Source organism: Furipterus horrens, unplaced genomic scaffold (genome assembly GCF_987537825.1).
Source record: "Furipterus horrens unplaced genomic scaffold, mFurHor1.1.pri manual_scaffold_2, whole genome shotgun sequence".
Taxonomy (NCBI): domain Eukaryota; kingdom Metazoa; phylum Chordata; class Mammalia; order Chiroptera; family Furipteridae; genus Furipterus; species Furipterus horrens.
The window spans coordinates 81,467,415-81,487,660 of NW_028327172.1; the positions used below are offsets into that span (position 1 = coordinate 81,467,415).

The window sequence follows — 20,246 nt, forward strand, 5'->3', positions numbered from 1 at the left end:
ATTCAGGTTCTGCACGACCTAGGAGAATGGTAGATTCCCGTTCAAAGCTTCTTTCTGCCATAAGGAAAGTCCAGCTGTCCTCAGCAAGACCAAGACAAAAGCCAGTGTCCAGAATTTCTGCTCCATTTAAAAGTACAGTCCTTAGGAGCCTGCAGGTGGCTGGTAAGCAATCATAATCGCCCCTATCCAGGTAGTTTAGCTTATTCCTGGCTGCTGTTCAATTCAGGCTCCCTCCCTGATCCTGCGTGTGGAGCCCACAGGCCCATGGGCTGCTAGGGCTGCAAGGTTGGGTACTGCTGGGAGAGCGTGCTAATGCACTGCTGAGTGCATCCCCAGCTGGAGGAGGTGGAGAGAGAGAGAGGCTTCCTCCTGGAGGCCATGGGCTACATGGCTACTAAGGCCACATGGCCCATGGATAGAACAGACAAGGCCATGGTGGGAGTGCAGGTCACCAGCCAGAGGGTCATGAGCCTCTTTATTACCCTGTAATTATATTAGCTTGGGTGTGGGATGGGCCAGATGCTTTCTCAAAGTGACCAATCAACTTCCGATTCTTTCATATGCTTTGGGTGGCTTCTTTGATCCAGCACCTCCCTCTGCCATTTTGACTTCTATGGTGCACAAGCCATCTTTCCCTGGTCCCACTCCACAATCTGGTATGGAGTGGGGAAAGGACTTTTTTTCTCTCTCCAATTATCTTGCTAGCTTTTCATGCTGACGCCCTATCTATTAATATTTGTAGCTTCCTATGCTCTCAGTTTAAGAACCTCCACCCTGCTGTCATCTTGGGCAGTGGGGGAGACTGCCTGGGCTCTGGACAGACTGGCTATTGGTAACACTATGAGGGAGAGTTCAAACGTACTCTCACCCAAATAACAAATTACTGCAGAGGAAAGAAGCTTTTATTTTTTTATCCTTACTGGAGGACATGCTTAGAGAGGGGAAGGGAAGGAGGGAGGGAGAGAGAGAGAGAGAGAGAGAGAGAGAGAGAGAGAGAGAGAGAGAGAGAGAGAGACATTGATTTGATAGAGAAACACCAGTTGGTTGCATCTCACATATACCCCAACTGGGGACCAAACCTACAACCTTGGCATGTGCCCTGACCAGGAATCAAACCCACGACCCTTTGGTTTTCAGGAGGACACTCCAATCAACTGAGTCACACTGGCCAGGACAGAGGAAAGAAACATCTTTATGTAACCAAGCAGACCTGACATGGGGTCTCTAAGCACTCCATGACCTGCAGGTTCTTGACTTCATGCAAGAAAGAATTCAAGATCAGAGTCTGGGTGGAAACAAAAGCGAGTTTTACTTAAGTTCAGAGAAAGAGTCCAGGACACAGGTTCCTGGAGACAGGATTAGGGGGTGAGCTCAGGACAAGCAGCCTCTGCCCACTACTCCTATGGTTGCAAGTCTCACAGGGAACCACTGTGAAAAGTGGAAGTACATGTGCGAGTGGACCACAGTCAAAACTTGTGAGTGAAGTGTGTTCCACAGCCAGTTAGTTCTTGGGATTTTGTGCTTCCATAGTGGGTTGGTTGTTCCCAAACTTAGTGGTACCAAATTCTGTCTCCACCTTCTCGTTGGGAAGGGGTCTTATTCCTCATATGGTTCAATCAGGAAATGTCACGGCATTCATCACCTCAACACCCCCTCCTACTTGTAGTGTCAGTTTTCATTATAATGATGTTATAATGAGCTTTGGGGTCATTTTTTTGTGAATTTTTCCTCCATCTTGGATTGATCTGGTTCTACCAATTCTTTCTTTTTATAAGTATATTTTATTGATTATGTTATTATGGTTGTCCCAATTTTTTCCCTTTTGCCGCCCTCCACCCAGTACCCGCCTTGCCTCCAGCCCACCCCCCCTTAGTTCATGTCCACGGGTCGTGCATATAAGTTCTTTGGCTTCTCCATTTCCTATGCTATTCTTAACATCCCCCTGTCTATTTTGTACCTACCAATTATGCTTTTTAATCCCTGAATCTTTTCCCACATTCTCTCCCTTCCCCCTCCCAGGTGATAACCCTCCAAATGATCTCCATACCTATGATGCTGCTCCTATTCTGTTGCTTAGTTTTGTTTTGTTTTTAGACTCAGTTGTTGGTAGTTGTGAATTTATTGCCTTTTTAAGGTTCATAGTTTTGATCGTCTTCTTTTTCTTAAATAAGTCCCTTTAACATTTCATATAATAAGGGCTTGGTGATGATGAACTCCTTTAGCTTTACCTTGTCTGAGAAGCACTTTATCTGACTTTCCATCCTAAATGATAGCTTTGCTGGATAGAGTAATCCTGGTTGCAGATCCTTGCTTTTCATCACTTTGAATACTTCTTGCCAGTCCCTTCTTGCCTGCAAACTTTCTTTTGAGAAATCAGCTGATAGTCTTATGGTAACTCCTTTGTAGGTAACTCTGCTTTTCTATTGCTGCTTTTTAGATTTTCTTTATCTTTAACCTTTGGCATTTTAGTTATGATGTCTCTTGGTGTGGGTCTCTTTGGGTCCAATTTGTTTGGAATTCTCTGTGCTTCCTGGACTTGCATGTCTGTTTCCTTTGACAAATTAGGGAAGTTTTCTTTGATTATTTTTTCAAATAAGTTTTCAATTCCTTGCTCTTCCTCTTCTCCTTCTGGCACCCCTATGATTCAGGTGTTGACACATTTGTAGATGTCCAGAGTCTTATTCTCTCCTCATTTTTTTTGCATTCTTGTTTCTTCATTCTGCTCTGGTTGAAAGTTTATTTCTTCCTTATGTTCCAAATCATTGATTTGAATCCCAGCTTCCTTCCCTTCACTGTTGGTTCCGAGTAGATTTTTCTTTATTTCACTTAGCGTAACTTTCATTTCTTCCTTTATGTTGTTGCTGTACTCAATGAGTTCTTTGAGCATCCAGATCACCAGTGTTTTGAACTCTTCAACTGATAGGTCGGCTATCTCCATTTCATTTAGTTCCTTTTTTCTGTTTTTTATTTTATGTTCCTTCATTTAGGCAATATTTCTTTGTCTCCTCAAATTAGCAGCCTCCCTGTGTATTAGGAGGAGCTGCTTTGACTCCCTGTAAAAGGCACCTGTAAATTGTGTGAGGTGGAGCCTTAGGTAATCACCAGGGTGGAACAAACCCGCTTTACTGCTTTGTGGCTCTGTGTGGGGGGATGGCTCGGAGAGGGAACTGTGCAGCTGCCTGGCTTGTGGGGGTTTGCCTGGCACTCGTCCCATTTACAGTCACTTCACTCACTCCCTGTATGAGACTGGCGCCTTTTCAGCTATTGCCCTGGTTTTGAATCCCAGAGTGGGTGGGTTTGCATACATTTTAAAATTGTGCACGCCCTTTAAGTGGACTTTCCTGAAAATCTGGCAGTTTCTTCCGCCACCCCAACCCCCACTGGTTTTTACAGTCAGAAGTTATGGGGATTTACCCTCCTAGCACTGGAACCATGGGCTGTGCGGTCTGGCCTGGGGCAGTGATCACTCATTCCCAAAGTACCCCTCCCAGTTTTTATCTACCACATGCGAGGGTGGGACCACTCTTGCCTGTTCCACCACCTCTTGGTGCCACCCCATGTCTCCTCAACTCTCCGCCCTGGCTCCATGTCTCTGCCCCTCCACCCCTCCACCCCTCCGGATGCATGTGGCTTCTTTAAATCCTTTGTTGTCAGACTTCTATGCAGTTCAATTTTCTGACAGTTGTGGGTGATATTTGTTTTGAGATTTAGTTGTAATTCTTTCTGTGGTTGCACAAGGAGGTGAAGCATGTCTACCTATGCCTCCATCTTGACTAGAAGTCCTGGTTTTACCAATTCTTATTGTTGACTTCTCCAACTACCACAGGAAGTTCCACCATAAACTGTTTCCCTTTGATCATGTTTGGAGGTGGGAGCACTGGTGAAAACGCCTAGTGGCTTATCAGCCTTATGATGTCCATTCCTGCTTCCTCGTTCCACTTGGAGGGCACTTTCCCTAACTTCTTTGTTCCTGCTTCATTTATACTTTCAATTTTTTTTTCAGAGTTACTCAATAATGTAGGAATAAAAATAGTATCAAAATAATGCTAGATTGAAAGCTGGATTGGTATGAAAAGTATCAATATGACCTGGAGGATTTTTTAAAATACATATACATATAGCTAGGTACAAAAATAATTATAAGTATGTATGTACACGTGCATTAGCATTAGTGCTTATATTTCCTAACTGTCGGACATGGTTTAGAGGCAATGGCGTTCCTGTTGTAATGAGCACATCTAGGTCCTAGTCTTTGTTTCTAAATACAATTCCTCTGTAAAAGGAATCAGGGCCCCTTTGGAAAAGTGGTTGATTTAAGGGCTGGGGCAGGGAAAATATAAAATGAACCTGGAACATCTTCTGGCGTCAAAAAATAAGGCAATACTTGAAATAAGAGGAAATTTTTAAAATATGGGGCATTTTGAAAGGATACAGGAGCCATCCTGAATTAGTTCCTAATGGCCAAAGGTGGAACTATTTGAGCATCAAAATAAATATCAATATAACAATCGTATTGAATTACAGCCCAAATAATTAAATAAATATTCATGACAAATATTAATATGACAGTGTTATAAATAATAAGTAAATGATTTAATAAATAAAAGGGGAAGAAGGGACAACAACTCTTTCTTAAAGAATTGTAATTAATAAGTGTAGAAGGAATCAGGCACATGAACTCACCATTAGGACACCACAGTAATCACTGCTGCAATCAAGATCAAATGAATACAATTTAAATTAGTGGGTGAAAGTTTAAGGAGCAACAGAATATGAATAGTCTCAATGTATTTTTCTAAAATATTGATTACAGAGGGAAAAATAATAACTTTACAATGGGGCAGCCTAACAGACATCATCTTAATTAGGAGATCAAGGTTAGCCCGCACCCTCTGATGTTATGCACAGAGAAGAGCAGTTCACCTCTGTGATGTTCTTCCCTAAAATTCACAGTCTAAATCTAATCATGAGAAAACGTCAGCTAAACCCAAAGTGAGGGACAGCCTACAGTATACCTGACCTGTACTATTCATTGTCATGAAATAGAAGGAAAGATTGAGGAACTGTTAGAAATTGGAGAAGACGTGACAACTAAATGCATTGTGAAATCCTGAACTGAAAAGGGACGTTAGTAAGAGAAATTGGTGAAATTTATGGTTTTGTTAATAGTATTGAATCAATGCTATTTTCTTAGTTTTGATAATTGTTCTATTATCGTTATGTAAAATGTTAGCATTAAAGGAAGCTGGGCAAAGGGCACAGGGAAATTCTCTTTTATTGTTGAAGTTCTTCTGTAAACCTAAAATTACTTCAAAATTAGAAGTTAAATAATATCAAAGTAAATTCAGCATTACATGACATCAATTTCATGACAGAGAAACAGGAAACAAAATGCCTAAGGGATGTAGCAGCCATCATTTTAGGTATTAACTTGCAGATCAGAGCATTACAGAAGAAATTAAACTAGAAGGATGTTTCCTTTCCAGCAAGGCCAGGCTGAGTCTGGGTCTAGCATAAATAAGAATGAGTACCCAAGTGATTGTTTTCACAATGCTGTCCAAAAACCAGATGAAAATCTAGTGTCTAAACATCCTTGGTGGTGGTTGGACTCTCTTCTGTATTTGCACAATGGTTGATACATGTATGCACTCAAATGTTTAATGAAAGAATGCTGTTATTTGGTTGGTAGGATGACATTAATGCGTTTTACTTGAATAAATGGTGATAAGAAACAAATCCTGCAAAGCTGTGCCATTTTCATATTTCATCCCTGTTGTTCATCCTTCATTTTACTGTATGCTTTTATTCCTGTGAAGAAATAAAAAGGCTTTTCTTTTTAAGTGCCTTTCCCTTGCCACTTCTTAAACCTGACCATCATAACTTGCTCAAAACAGCTACATATCACTGTGCCAGAGAAGGACATAAAGGTGATGGTTAATAGTGAGGGCTTGGTTTCTATTCTAGTTCTACAGCTTAGCATAACCTCTAGCAAGGTCCTTAACTTTCTTCCCTCACTTTCTCCTAAAATAAAGATACCAAATAGGATTATTAAGAAGAAGTCATCTTCAGAGAGCTTAGATAAATTTCTGACATATAGTAAACACGTGTAAAAGAGATGATGACGACATAGTCATTCAACAAACCTGTCGACAGCATACTAAGTGCAGGGAGTTTGGACATATGTCATTTCCTCCTCTTCTTTCAAGGAGTTTAGTGAGCTGGAGGAGAAAGATAAGTAAAACAATAAGAGGAATTGCTATTCTTCTATTCTATTGAGTAGCTCAGGCATTATATATAATCTGTTTCCAAGAAGTGGCATAATATACAGTAAGTTACTCACAGTGACTTTATGAAGCATAGTTATTACCCCTGTTTTGTAAGTGAGGAAACCAAGGCTTCAAGAAGTTAAGCAATTTACCCAAGATCACACAGCTAAGTGGATAATCAGGATTTTATTCCAAATCTGCCTGACTCCAGAGTCTTCCTTAACTGTTACATCAGATGATTGATTACAATGTTTATAAGTGCTTTGGTGGCAAAGTTATAGAAGCCATCTGCATATATGCCTGATATCTTTTGGTGTGTTATATTGTTTCTACAGGCTCAAGTTCCTATTTTCTTTATTTACACGAAATAGAAGTAAAAATCTGCTTAGTATGACTTCTTATAAGTTAACAGGGCACTATCTTTGTCCTGGACATATAAAGCCAAGGTTGAGACTGGGGTGCCACAGGCACATGATGCTTTCCTCACTCTTGCTGTCTTCGTGCCTATGAAATGTACCAGTGAGCGAGCTCGGGCCATAAAGAGGCCAGGCTGCTTTTCTGACAGGCTTTTGTCCTAGTCACTCCTGTGAATTCACTCCCCCAGAGTCCAGGGACATTCAGGATGATGGGGTTCCATAATGGCTCTTTGAGACATTAAAACTACAATACTACTTGTAGCATATCCTCAACTTACATGTGCTTAAACTCATCCTGTGATTATGGTTTAAAGTACAGCAATTATTGGACCTATTTCTGGATCTCCAAACACACATCCAGAGCTTCTTGTGCTTTTCTGTGTGAGTGAAATTAACATTTTCCTCTTTAAATGTTATTTGAACATCTAGTTCTTGACTCATTTGAGAATATAGGTTTCCTAGAAAATTAAAAATGTATCAATATGTACATGTGATATATTATGAGTGGTTAGTTATAGAGATGGAATTGAGAAGGTAAACCTTTCTTCACAGTTATTTTGGAAATCAGAATAGGATTGAACCATTGTCACATTGTGAAGGAGAAGCTCTCATTGCCTCATACTCCTGGATGCCAAGGCCAGACCAGTGTTACTTCACCAGGTTTGGACTGTGCCGGAGGCTTTCCCCACATGTGCCCTCTTTTCTCCTTGGAACCCTTAAGGTCTCCTATGCTTTTCCTACCCGTCTAGTATATTTTCTCCGGAACTTTGTCTTTGAAAGGCAGTAGTTGATAATGATGCTTCACAGAAGGAGAAGGGAGCTGGCGTTTCACATATGTTCCAGGCATTTTACATTATTAATCTCATTTAATCCTCAGCATCCTTACTGGGTAGGTGGATTATCCCCACATTTATAGATACAGAAACTACGGTTCGGGGAAGGTAAATAATTTACCTAGAGGACTTGAAGCTAGGAAGTGGCACAGTGGGAGATCAGCTGTAGTTCTCCTCAACTTCATAATTTGTACTCTGCTGTGAAGCAGTAGTGTTGGGGACTGTGACTGTTGTCATCCTTACTAGTGCTTGCCACCAGCTCTTGCATCAACTAGTTAAGAGAACGCTTCAGCATACAGTGCAGACTGGACTATCTGAAGTCTCCAGGTGTGAACAGAGTGTGAGTTTATGTTAATACGTTGGATTCCACAACAACCTGCTGACTGCATGCATTTATTGCTTCAGCTTTACAGATGCAGAAACCAAGGCTCACAAGGACTGATCCAAAGTCACACAGCTAGTCAGTTTAACACTGGAGACTCGATCCAGTCCCCTGGGGACACCTCTTAAAAGCTCACTATCCAATCAGTGCTGTATACTGGCTGGGTACAGAGCCAGTTCCTGTCACTAAGGCAGTGTTCTTCAATCAACAGTGTGCTATCACAGAAAACAGTGTGGCTATAACTGACAAAATAATAGGAATTCGTTTCTTCAGTAAGAACATGAGACTATGTGAAGGCTTAGCATTTATATCAAAAGGTCACCGAATTCTGGTGTAGTTTTCATGCATATTGAAGGCATCTGAGTATAGTATTTCCGGAGTGCATGCTATATATCAAAGCTTTAGATTCAGTATGACTAATAGGAGAAGACCATTAGCTGTTTTGAAATACAATACCTCTGCATTCTGTAAATGAGTAAATACTGGTAATAGGTGGCCTGTGACTTGGTACTCTGGCCCATCTTGGAAGCTCTTGATATCTAACACATAGGCCATCCATGTTAATGAGCTGATCAGATAGGTGTCTCCATAAATCAGGCTGTATGGGCCAATACTTAGAGAGCTGTTACTTAGGAAACACTGTACTCGGTTGCCTTAAAGGGTTCTATATTTTGCTACTCTGGGATAATGGCTGTAGGACAGCCAATCATTTGTTTGTGTTTAGGTAAATATCTTAGAGTTTTACTTACTTGGTTCTTTTCTTAGGAACTATATAAGATAAATAACTCTTAATTATGGAGTAATTAAAATTCTGAGATTATCAAATACAAGTTGGTTGTCCATACCAATGGATTTTCTTTCAGCCTTAAAAAAAATTATTTAAAGTCTTTTTTCTAATCTCCTACTTAGTCTCTTTGAGAAGAAAACTTGATTCATTTATACATTCATTCAAGAAATATTTTTTCAATGCTTAAATTAATATTTGCTAGTCATTCTAAGTGCTAGAGAAACATCACAAAATAGATGCCATCCCCTTCCTCACAAAGTAAATAATAGTAATATTATTAACATAGAATATTATAAAATTTGGTACAGACAAATTCAGTATAGTTTGAGACCATAGATGAACATAACATTTATTTCCATTCCAATAGATTTCGGTTTTGGAAATTTCTTTAAGAGTGGTGAACTTCTGGCAACATGGTGTGGCAGCCCCCCTTATGCAGCCCCAGAAGTCTTTGAAGGGCAGCAGTATGAAGGACCACAGCTGGATATTTGGGTACTTATTTGCTTTGCTGTGTTAAATGCTTCTATGATGATAATTGGTACTCTGGCCCATCTTGGAAGCTCTTGATATCTAATACATAAGCCATGGTTCACACTTCCCCTGTCCACTGGACCATTATTAGTTGAGCATCTTGAATTGGATTCTTGGAAAGAATTTCTAAAGACAGATGTTATCATCCTAACATCAGCAGTAATTTAAAGTTAAATAGTAATCAAAATTATTAAATTCAGATCTTTTGGTATTTATTGTAGGATACTCTGTTGTAGTAATCAGGGTTTCTTTTTTTTTTTCCAAACTCAAGAAAATAATACATTCAAACAGGAATTTTTCAATCTGTAGGCTTTTAAGAGCCCTGGGAATATCTGGGAAAACAAAAGAATGTTTGAAGTTCCTGGTAGAAAAATGACCTCATTGTTTTCTTCACCCCCCTAGAGCATGGGAGTTGTTCTTTATGTCCTTGTCTGTGGAGCTCTGCCTTTTGATGGACCAACTCTTCCTATTTTGAGGCAAAGGGTTTTGGAAGGAAGATTCCGGATTCCGTATTTCATGTCAGAAGGTAGTAACCTGTTCATCTTACTAATTGTGCCATACAGAATTGGTGCTCCAAATGAAACGCCTAGGCAGCGCTTCCCTGTTTCTAAGAGTTTGGGTGCTAAATAAAGTAACTTTAAAAGCCATAGAAATAAGCAGCCCCCTCCATGTAGGGGAGAAAAGTTATAGTCTTCCTAACAGAAAACAGAAGGTTCCCCTGATTAAGAACAGCAAGTCTTCCCGTTTACTCTCAATCTATAAAGGTCCCAGGTTTATTTTAGATTTAGAGGAGCTCTTTGTAGATACAGATTCACAACCATTTCACTCTTAAGTTTGAAATGGATTTTCCCATATCTTTTGGCAGGAAGTTGCCAAATTAAAATTTTTTTATTAAATTTAAAAACCACTGGCAAAACTATTGAATTAAGATGAACTGCCATAATCCCAGCAGTCTTATATTTGGTTGTAACACAGACAGCAGTTAAGTTTACTCCTTAGGTTAGTTTTTGCTTATCATTCTTAACTCTTTTACTCCTAGTAACAGTAGAAATAATACTCCAAAATACTTAAGAGTGTAGACTTTGGAGCCAGACTGCCAGGTTTCAATCCTGAGTTCACCTCTAACCTGACAGTCTGACCTTGGCAAGTTATATCTCTTCTCTGTGTTTCAGTTTCTTCAATCTATAAAATGGAAATAAACATAGTTTCTAATTAGGGGTGTTGTGAGGATTAATTAAATTAATCTCTATAAAAGCACTTATCGTGGTGCCTGGCACAGAGTAAGTGACCTAAGGTTAACTTATGTGGGATGCTAATGAGCATAATGTCAGCTCAGAGGATAAGCTAGTTCCCAGAGTTGGAGCAGTGCAATTGTCTTGGTATAATCAGAAGTAATGTTTCGCATACATTTTCCTCATCTGCACTGATCAGGAGAAAGCAGCAATCCACTGGAGAGCTTTTACCTCACTTACATAGCCTTAGTGTATCAGCCTTAGACGTGACCAAGGATCTATTTATTATTTGCTTATTCTAGGAAGAAGGTATGTTTTTTTCCTTTAGTGGAAATCCCAGACTGTGTCTAGATATTTTCAGTTGACAAATTCAGTAGAAAGGCTCATTTAGCACAGAACTGGATAGACCTACAGCCTTCTGTTTTTTGTAAGTATCCATTCAGGGTGATGGTTAATTTTATGTGTCAACATTCACCATGTGAACTTGACAAATACTAAGTAACCTTCATATACTCATTTATTCATTTGACCTTCTGCTTTCCAGTGGGCATTGTGGAAGGTACAAAGATTAATGCAATTGTACAAAGTCACATGAATCAAGCAACCATCCTAAAGTGCAAGGTGATTTACGTGACTTTTGTTAATGTTGTGTTTTCCCTAGATTGTGAGCACCTTATTCGAAGGATGTTGGTCCTAGATCCTTCCAAACGGCTAACCATAGCTCAAATCAAGGAGCATAAATGGATGCTCGTAGAAGTTCCTGTACAGAGACCTGTTCTCTATTCACAAGGGCAAGAAAATGAGCCATCCATTGGGGAGTTCAATGAACAGGTTCTGCGACTGATGCATAGCCTTGGAATAGACCAACAGAAAACCATTGAGGTAAAGTGATTGGATATTTAACTGAAAATATTTTAGGATTCTATTGTACTCAATAACTTGAAATTTCATCCTTATAATACCTGTCATCCTGGTCTTCTAGCATGGCCATCCCCAGCACTGAGGCATACTGTTCAATTTTCTCTGAAGATTATATCAGATTGTTTTTGCTTTTATTCGATGTGTGAATTCCCACCTTTGTCCCATCTGCCAAAAAATTCAAGAGGAAGGATTAATATAGGACTGAGAAAAGACAAAAATGAAGCTTGACAAATACAAAGTAGCAAGTTTCTCTAAGGTGAAACAAAGTTTCACATAGGTAATAAACTAGATTACATGAAACACAAATGTGTGGCTGTGGAAAAACGCTTAGGGCTAAGCAGAAAACAAGATGGGAGGCCTCGGGTTTAGGAAAGCCAGTTAAATTTAGCTTGTGAACTGGAGAAACTGAGAAGGCAGAAACAGGTAGATTCCTAATATGGAAGTATTATGGGCCATACAACTGAGAAGGTCTTGAACCTGGGAGATTTCTTATTACTTTTATTTCTTTCTTTAATAGTTAGCATACTCATAAAATATACATATTTTTGATACCTCCACAACAGTAAAAAAACAAAATTTCAAAAAAAAAGCACTTTTAAGGAGGAACCATAACAAGAAAGAGTATTAAATGCTCCTTTGTGAATATTTAGTGCTCCAAACTGTGCTGCCTTTTCTTTCCTTGTAGCCATAAGTGAAACCAGACTGGCTTTCTGCTTTGCTCATCATACACTCAGTGATGTTTTTCTGTACTCATCCATGAAGTACATACAGAATGGCAGCTGTGAGCACAGTTCCGCTGGCCTTGGACTTTTGCTGAGAGCGCTCTGCCTTTGCCGTACCCTGCACAGCACCGGTGCAGACTGTCAGGTGGAATTAGAAGCCAAAGGAGCAGTTGTTTCTCTGTTTCATTAGTACCCTGGGGAATCTGGCCAACAAGGGATGTGAAAAATTGGGAGGCAACTTTATTTTCAAGGTTTCAAGAGGGCAGGACTGCAAAAACAAGAGGAAAAAATTACCTAAGAACAGAGACACAGTGTCTCTCAATCTAGCATCCAAATGTCCTTCTCCGGCCCAAAATAATCACCAGAAAGTTCCCCAAAGACCTTAATCATTCACTTCAGAGTTTACAGTGGTTTGGACTTGTGTTAAAGCTATGGAATTAGAGCCTCTGGGCTCAGGTTGCCAGCCGACCTTACACCATAGTTACAACTATGAGCTGGGACCATATGAAAGCACTGGGGAATGTCTACTCAAGACAATGATGGCATTTTCTCTGAATGCAAAAAAAAAAATGGATCCTGTTAATGTCAAAGAGCCAGTCAAGTCATTTAAAGGTATCACACTTTATAAAATTAATACTAGAAACTTGAAATGATCTGTGGTTCTAAACTCTGCAACAGCTTTCATTTTGAGGCATATTTTGTTACACTTTTTTAAGAACACATGATTTCTTCCATCTTTTTTGGAAAGGTATAGATCTTTGGATGGTTTTTATAAAAGTTCTTGGCCTTCAGCACTTGTTTTCTCTTTTCAGTCTTTGCAGAACAAGAGCTACAATCATTTCGCTGCCATCTATTACTTGTTGGTGGAACGCCTGAAATCACATAGGAGCAGTTTTCCTGTGGAGCAGAGGCTCGATTCCCGCCAGCGGAGGCCCAGCACCATCGCTGAACAAACAGTTGCCAAGGTAACACCCTGTTAGCCAGTAGTCTTATCTGTGCATGTGCCTATTCACATGTGGTTGACACTTTTTTTCATCTTGTAGTACAAAGGGTTAGAATTTTTCCATAAAGTTTCTGCCTATCATTCACTAAAATTTTCAAATTTTAGCACCTTCCTGTTATTTTGCAATTACAGTTGACATACAATATTATATTAGTTTCAGGTGTATAACCCATGATTAGACATTTGTATAACTTACAAAGGATCACCCCAATAAATCTAGTACCCATCTGACACCATACATAGTATTACAGTATTAGTGACTTTATTCCCTGTGCTGTACTTGATATCCCCGTGACTACTCTGTAACTACCAATTTGTACTTCTGAATCCCTTCACCTTTTTTACCCTTCCCCCTTCCCGTATAGATATTGTCAAAATGCTCTCTGTATCTTTGAACTTGTTTGCATTCTGCTTGTTTTTTTTGTTTTTGTTTTTTAGATCCCACGTGTAAGTGCAGTCATATGGTATTTGTCTTTCTCTGATTTATTTCACTCAGCACAATATGCTCTGGGTTCATTCATGTTGCAGATTTTATTCTTTCTATTGTTGCTTTAATTTTTCAATTATTGTTTACATGCAACATTCTTTTGTATTAGTTTCAGGTGTACAGCATAGAGGTTAGACAATCATGTACTTTACAAAGTGTTCCCCCTGATATTTCCAGTACCCACCTGGCACCATACATAGTTGTTACATATTATTTACTATACTTCCTATGCTCTGTGTTTTAACTACAAATTTGTATTTCTTAATCCCTTCATCTTTTTCACCCAATCTCCCTCCCCTCTGACAATCATTAGTCTTCTCTCTGTATGTGTGTATCTGTTTCAGTATTGTTTGTTCATTTATGTTGTTCTTTAGATTCCACATAAAATTGAAATCATATGGCATTTGTCTCGGACTGACTTATTTTACTAAGCATAATGCTCTATCGGTCCATCCTTACTATCACAAATGGTAAAGTTTTATTCTTTTTATGGCCATGTAATATTTCCATTTTATATATGTATCACTACTTTTTTATCCATTCATTTATTGATGGACACTTGGGTTGCTTCCATAGTTTGGCTATTGTAAATAATGCTGAAATTAACATAAGGGTGTATATATTCTTTTGAATAAGTGTTTTGGGTTTCTTTTATATATACCCAGAAGTGGAATTACTGGGTCTAAGGTAGTTCCTTTTTTTTTTTAAAAACCTCCATACTGTTTTCCATAGTGGCTGCACCAGTCTGCATTCCCACCAACAGTGCACTAGGGTTCCCTTTTCTCCACATCCTCACCAACACATGTTGTTTGTTGATTTATTGATGATGGCCACTGACCGGTGTGAGGTGATAACTCATGGTGGCTTTAATTTGCATTTCTCTGGTGTTAAGTGATGTTGGGCATCTTTTCATAAGACTATTGGCATCTGGCTGTCCTTTTTGGAGCAGCGTCTATTCAGGACCTCTGCCCATTTTTTAATTGGATTATTTGTGTGGTGTGTGTTTGTTTGTTTGGTTTTTTTTAGTGTTGAGTTGTGTGAGTTCTTTATAAATTTTGGATATTAACCCCTGGTCAGGTGTATTCAGTGGGCTGTCTTTTCATTTTGTTTATGGTTTCCTTTACTGTAAAAAGATGTTTTAATTTGATGTAGCCCCATTTGTTTATTTTTGTGTGTGTGTGTTTACCTTGCCTGAGGAGATGTATCAGAAAAAGATATCTCTAAGAGAGATGCCTGTTGGAGGAGTTTTATGGTTTTGAGTCTTTCATTCATTTTGAGTTTTTTCTTGTATATGGTATAAGAAGGTGTCATTTCATTTTTTTTGCATATATTTGTCCAATTTTTCCAACACCAATTATGGAAAAGACTATCTTCACCCCCTTATATATTCTTCCCTCCTTTGTCATGTGTTAATTGACCATATAGACATGGCTTTATTTCTGGGTATTGTATTCTGTTCCAGTGATTTATATGTCTATTTTTATGCCAGCTCCATGCTGTTTTGATTATTATCACCTTTTAGTATAGTTTGATAATGAGGTTTCGTAAGAACTCCAATTTTGTTCTTCCTTCTCAAGATTGCTGTGGCTGTTTGGGGTCTTCTGTGGTTGCATATAAATTTTTGGATTATTCATTCTAGTTCTGTGGAGAACACTTGATATTTTGATTAGAAAGTACACTGAATCTGTAGATTACTTCAGATAATATGGACATTTTAATGATGTTAACTCTTCCTATCCATGAGCATGGTATGAACTTGCATTTATTTGAATCTTCAGTGTCTTATAATTTTCCAACTACAAGTCGTTTACCTTTTAGTTGAATTTATTTCTAGGTTGTTGTTTTTTGATGCAATTGTAAATGGGATTGTTTCTCTTTGTGATAGTTCATTATTGGTGTGTAAAAATGCAACTGATTTCTGAATATTTGTTTTGTATCGTGCTACTTTAAAGAATTCATGTATCAGTTCTAGTAGTTTTTTGGTGGAATCTTTATGGTTCTCTGTATACAGTGTCAAGTCATCTGCAAATAATGACAATTCTACTTCTTACTTTTCAATTTGGATGCTTTTTATTTCTTCTTCTTGTGTGAATGCTGTGGGTAGGACTTCCAATACTATGTTGAATAGGAGTGGTGAAAGTGGGCATCCCTGTCTTGTTCCTCATCTTAAGGGAAACATGTTTTAGTTTTTCTTTGTTGGGTATGATGTTAGCTGTGGGTTTGTCATATATGGCCTTTATTATGTTTAGGTGTGTTCCCTCTATTCCTGTACACTTTGCTGAAAGTTTTTATAATAAATGGATACTGGATTTTGTCAGATACTTTTTCTGCATCTGTTTATATGATTATATGATTTTTATTCTTTGTTTATGTGGTGTATCACATTAATTGATTTTAATTAATAGATATTGTATCAGCCTTGCATCCCAGGAATAAATCCCACTGGATTATGGTGTATTATGTTTTTGATGTATTCCTGAATCCAGTTTACTAATATTTTGTTGAGGATTTTTGCATTTATGTTCATCGGGAATATTGGCCTATAATTTTTTTTTCTTTTTTTTTTTTTGTAGTGTCTTTGTCTGGTTTTGGAATTACAATAATACTGAGCACATACAAAGTACTTAGATGTCTTTCCTCCTCTTGAATTTTTTGGAATAGTTTGAGAAGGGTAGATGTTAGTTCTTTTAATGTTTGGTAAAATTCACCTGTGAAGCCATCTGGTCCAGGACTTCTGTTTGCTAGGAGGTTTTGATTACTGCTTCAGTTTCATTAGTTGTAAGCAGTCTATTCAGATGTTCTGATTCTTCCTGATTCAGTTTTGGAAGACTGTATGTTTCTAGGAATTTATCTATTTCACCCAGGTTGTTCTATTTGTTAGCATATAGTTGCTTATAGTATTCTTTTACAATCCTTTGTATTTCTCTAATATCAATTATTACTTCTTATCTTTCATTTCTAATTTTATTTGTGTCCTCTCTTGTTTTCTTGATGAGTCTGGTTAAAGGTTTGTCAATCTTGTTTATCTTTTCAAAGAACAAGCGCTTGGTTTCACTGATCTTTTGTATTGTTTTTTTCAGTCTCAATGTCATATATTTGCACTCTGATCTTTAATTAATTCCTTCTTTCTACTCACTTTGGGCTTTGTTTGTTGTTCTTTTTTAAGTTCCTTTAGGTGTGAGGTTAGAATATTTATTTGAAATTTTTCTTGTTTCTTGAAGTAGGCCTGAATTTGCAATAAGTTTTTTAATTGCTATGAATTTTCCTGTTAGGACTGCTTTTGCTGTGTCCCATAAATTTAAGGTTGCTGCGTTTCTATTTTCATTTGTCTTTGATTTTATTGTTAACAAATTTATTATTTAGTAATATGTTATTAAGCTTCCATGTGTTTGTGTATTTTTCAGGGTTTGTTTGTGTGTGTGTGTGTGTGTGTGTGTGTTTGTGATTTCTAGTTTCATACCATTGGGGTTGGAAAAGATGCTTGATTTGATTTCAGTCTTCTTAAATTTATTGACACTTGTTCTGTGTCCTAATATGTGGTCTGTCCTGGAAAATGCTCCATGTTCATTTGAAAAGAATATATATTCTAGTGCTTTGAGGTAAAATGCTCTAAGAACATCAACTAAATCTGTCTGGTCTAATGTGTCATTTAAGACTGCTGTTTCCTTATTGATTTTCTGCCTGGAAGATGTGTCCATTGATGTCAGTGGGTTGTTAGAGTTTTCTATTATGACTGTAGTGACTGTATCACTGTCGGTTTTTCCCTTTATGCTCATCAAGATATGCTTTATATACTTAGGTGCTCCTGTATTGGGTGCATAAATGTTTACAAGGGTTATATCCTCTTGTTGGATCGATCCCTTTATCATTATTTTATGTCCTTTGTCTTTTATTATAGCCTTGAGCATCCTTATAACCATTGTTTTAAACTCTTATCTGGAAGATTGCCTGCCTCTGTTTCATTTAGTTCTTTTTCTGGGGATTTCTCCTGTTCCTTCATCTGGGACATATTTCTTTGCCTCCCCATTTTGGCTGCCTTCCTATATTTGTTTCTGACTGTTAGGTAGATCTGCTCTGTCTCCCAGTCTTGCTAAGTGACCTTAATATAGTTGGTGTCCTGTGGGGCTCAGTGGAGCAGTCTCCCTGATCACTTGAGCTGGGTGCTCCAAAAATGTTCCTTGTGTGGGTTATATGAGCCCTCCTGCTGTTGGCCCATTCATGGGTAGGTGGCTGACTATGAGGGTTGACCCTGACCCCAGTGTACAAGCTGCTTTGCAGTGGCTGACCTCATAAAATGGAATTTACCCCAGCAGGGTCTGGTGCCAGCTAAGATCTCCCTTTGGGTGTGCCCTTTGTAGAGGTAATTAGGTTATGCTCTAATGTGGTCTGAAACTCACCACCAGCTGTGTTAGTTCTGTGGCCTCTTGCGGGAAACTCCAGTACAGGTCACTGTCAGACGTTGCCTGTGACCAGCCCTGAGCTACCTGGTAGGAGCTACAAAGCAATCCACAGTTTGTGGCTACCTCTTCTGGGCCTGTGGGTACACACCTTCCTAATTTTAAGGATTTACTTTATTTTAAACATTTTTTTCTTTAAGAGATTTTTTATTGTTTTGTTATTCAATGATATTGAGAATTAATGTAACTAGCTTGCCATTCAATTTCATTTAATAAGTTTTATTGTAGGTTTACCCTGTGTGAGCTTCTGTAAATAGGCACTTATAGAGGTTAGGATGTATAAAACGTGGTCATTGCCCTCAGAGACATTTTAGTATGGATGCAAAATAAGACATTATAAATAACCATGATTCAAAGTAGAGATAAATGCTGTGGAAGAACTAATGGCATAGGGGAAAGATCTGAATGGTCTGAATGGGAAAGGCTTCATAAGAGAGATGACATTTAAGCAGATCTTCACAGATGTATAGGACTTTCTTAGGGAGAGGCAATAGTTAGTCATTACACGTAGGCAGGAGAAGCAGGTGAGAAGTACTCAAGAGAGTAAATGTAAGGCTTATTCAAATTAATCTACTTAAAGTATATGGAAATGAAAAAGCTGGAGTGGTAAATTAAAGTCATACCATGAAGGGCTTTGAATGCTGAGGTAAAATGTTTACTTACAGTTCAGGAAATAATGAGGTGTTAAGTAGGAAAGTAATTAATTATATACATGCTTTACGCTAATTAATCTGGTGACAATGGGAAGGATAGATTGGATAGGAAAGAGAAGAAATTTGGATAGAGCAGTTAGGAGATTTTACTAGTAGTTGAGATGAGGCATTCTGAAGGCTTGACCAATATCATTCTGGTGGAAATTGAAAGGAAGGAACAAGTGTAAAGACCATTTGTAGACTTGGTCTGAACTTCGCAATGGTTTGGAGAGGCAGCTCAGCATGATTGTTAAAAGCAGGGACTAACCAGTTTATTAAAAACTCTGGATCAAATTCCAGACTCTGCCATTTCCCTCTATATGACCTTAAAAAAATTACTTGTCATTCTATGCCTCAGTTTCCCAAGCCTTAAAATGGAGATAATTATAGGATTTTATGATGTTTAAATTAGTTCATTGTATAGCACTTAGAATAGTGCTGTGTAAGAGCCATGTGGGTGTTCATTATATAAAGTAAGAAATAAATGTTGGGGAGGGAGGAGACAATGACGAATTAGAGAAGACTCCATTCTTGAGCCAAAGGCTGAGAGACTAGTCGGGCATGGAGTCAGTTTATAGAGGCTAAGAAGTGGTTTGTTCATATGATCTTTTAGGATTTTCATATACTTCTGTGAGTATTTTGTTCAAAGGGCATGGAAGAGCCCAAGAGTATTTCCTGTTCAGCAGTTTTTCAAAATTTATAGGATTATAATAGTATTTTGTATTGCCTTCTATATAATATGTGGGGAAAATAACCAAGGAAATGAAAAATTTTTGATTTTAACAGGCAAATGGTATACTTTGTTATACATACTTTAGTATATAAACTAATGTGAATGTTGATACTAATATGAGTAAAAAAATTTATTGACAAAAGTTCCAGATATTTGGGCTAGAGTAGCTCCAAGCACTTGGAATCCTTCAAAGATAAATGGCATTGCTTTAAAGACAGAGAGGAGGAGGGTGACATGCATTAAAGAAAAAGAACTCACAGGATGCTTGGTAGTAAAAAAGAAATTGACCAAACATAAGAAGCTATGTTCTACATCTGAACACCAAGCCAAATTTAATATAATTTGAGATCTCCCAGGGTATTTGCTTCACGCTGAGATATGAAAGTTCTCATAGAAAGCTTCTTACCGCTGTGACTTAAAATGTGTGTAGTGCAAGCAGAAGCCTTCAGTGCTCCTTCACAAACTTGTCTTGAGTGCACTGCCTTCTGAAGGCAACAGACCAGGGCTGAAGACTGTGTTCCTTTCCCTCTGAGATTTCACGTTCTAATATTTAGTGTTGAACTTGTTAAAAAATAGATGTCTATTTTTATGAATATAAGTGTGCTTAAAGTTTTAGAAGAACCATTTTCCTTTAATTCTCTGATGTTAATATTTTCTTTTGAGAAGTGATGGTGAATCACTAGCAATAAGAATCACACAGACCTTGGGTTCCATACTGAGATGAGTGACTTCAGCAAGTCAGCATCTCTGAGCTCCAGTTTTCTTAAATATAAAATGGGGATAG

The 20,246-nt window shown here is 38.2% G+C and overlaps 1 protein-coding gene across 1 annotated transcript in view; it reads left to right on the plus strand.

Moving 5' to 3' along the window:
- SIK2 (salt inducible kinase 2) overlaps window positions 1–20,246 on the plus strand; it is a 129,035-nt gene that overhangs the window by 90,212 nt on the left and 18,577 nt on the right. Inside the window, exons 5-8 of the mRNA XM_090265912.1 lie at window positions 9,052–9,176; window positions 9,618–9,741; window positions 11,109–11,329; window positions 12,903–13,055. Coding sequence (XP_090122038.1) covers window positions 9,052–9,176; window positions 9,618–9,741; window positions 11,109–11,329; window positions 12,903–13,055 — 623 coding nt within the window. The remainder of the gene's footprint in view (window positions 1–9,051; window positions 9,177–9,617; window positions 9,742–11,108; window positions 11,330–12,902; window positions 13,056–20,246) is intronic.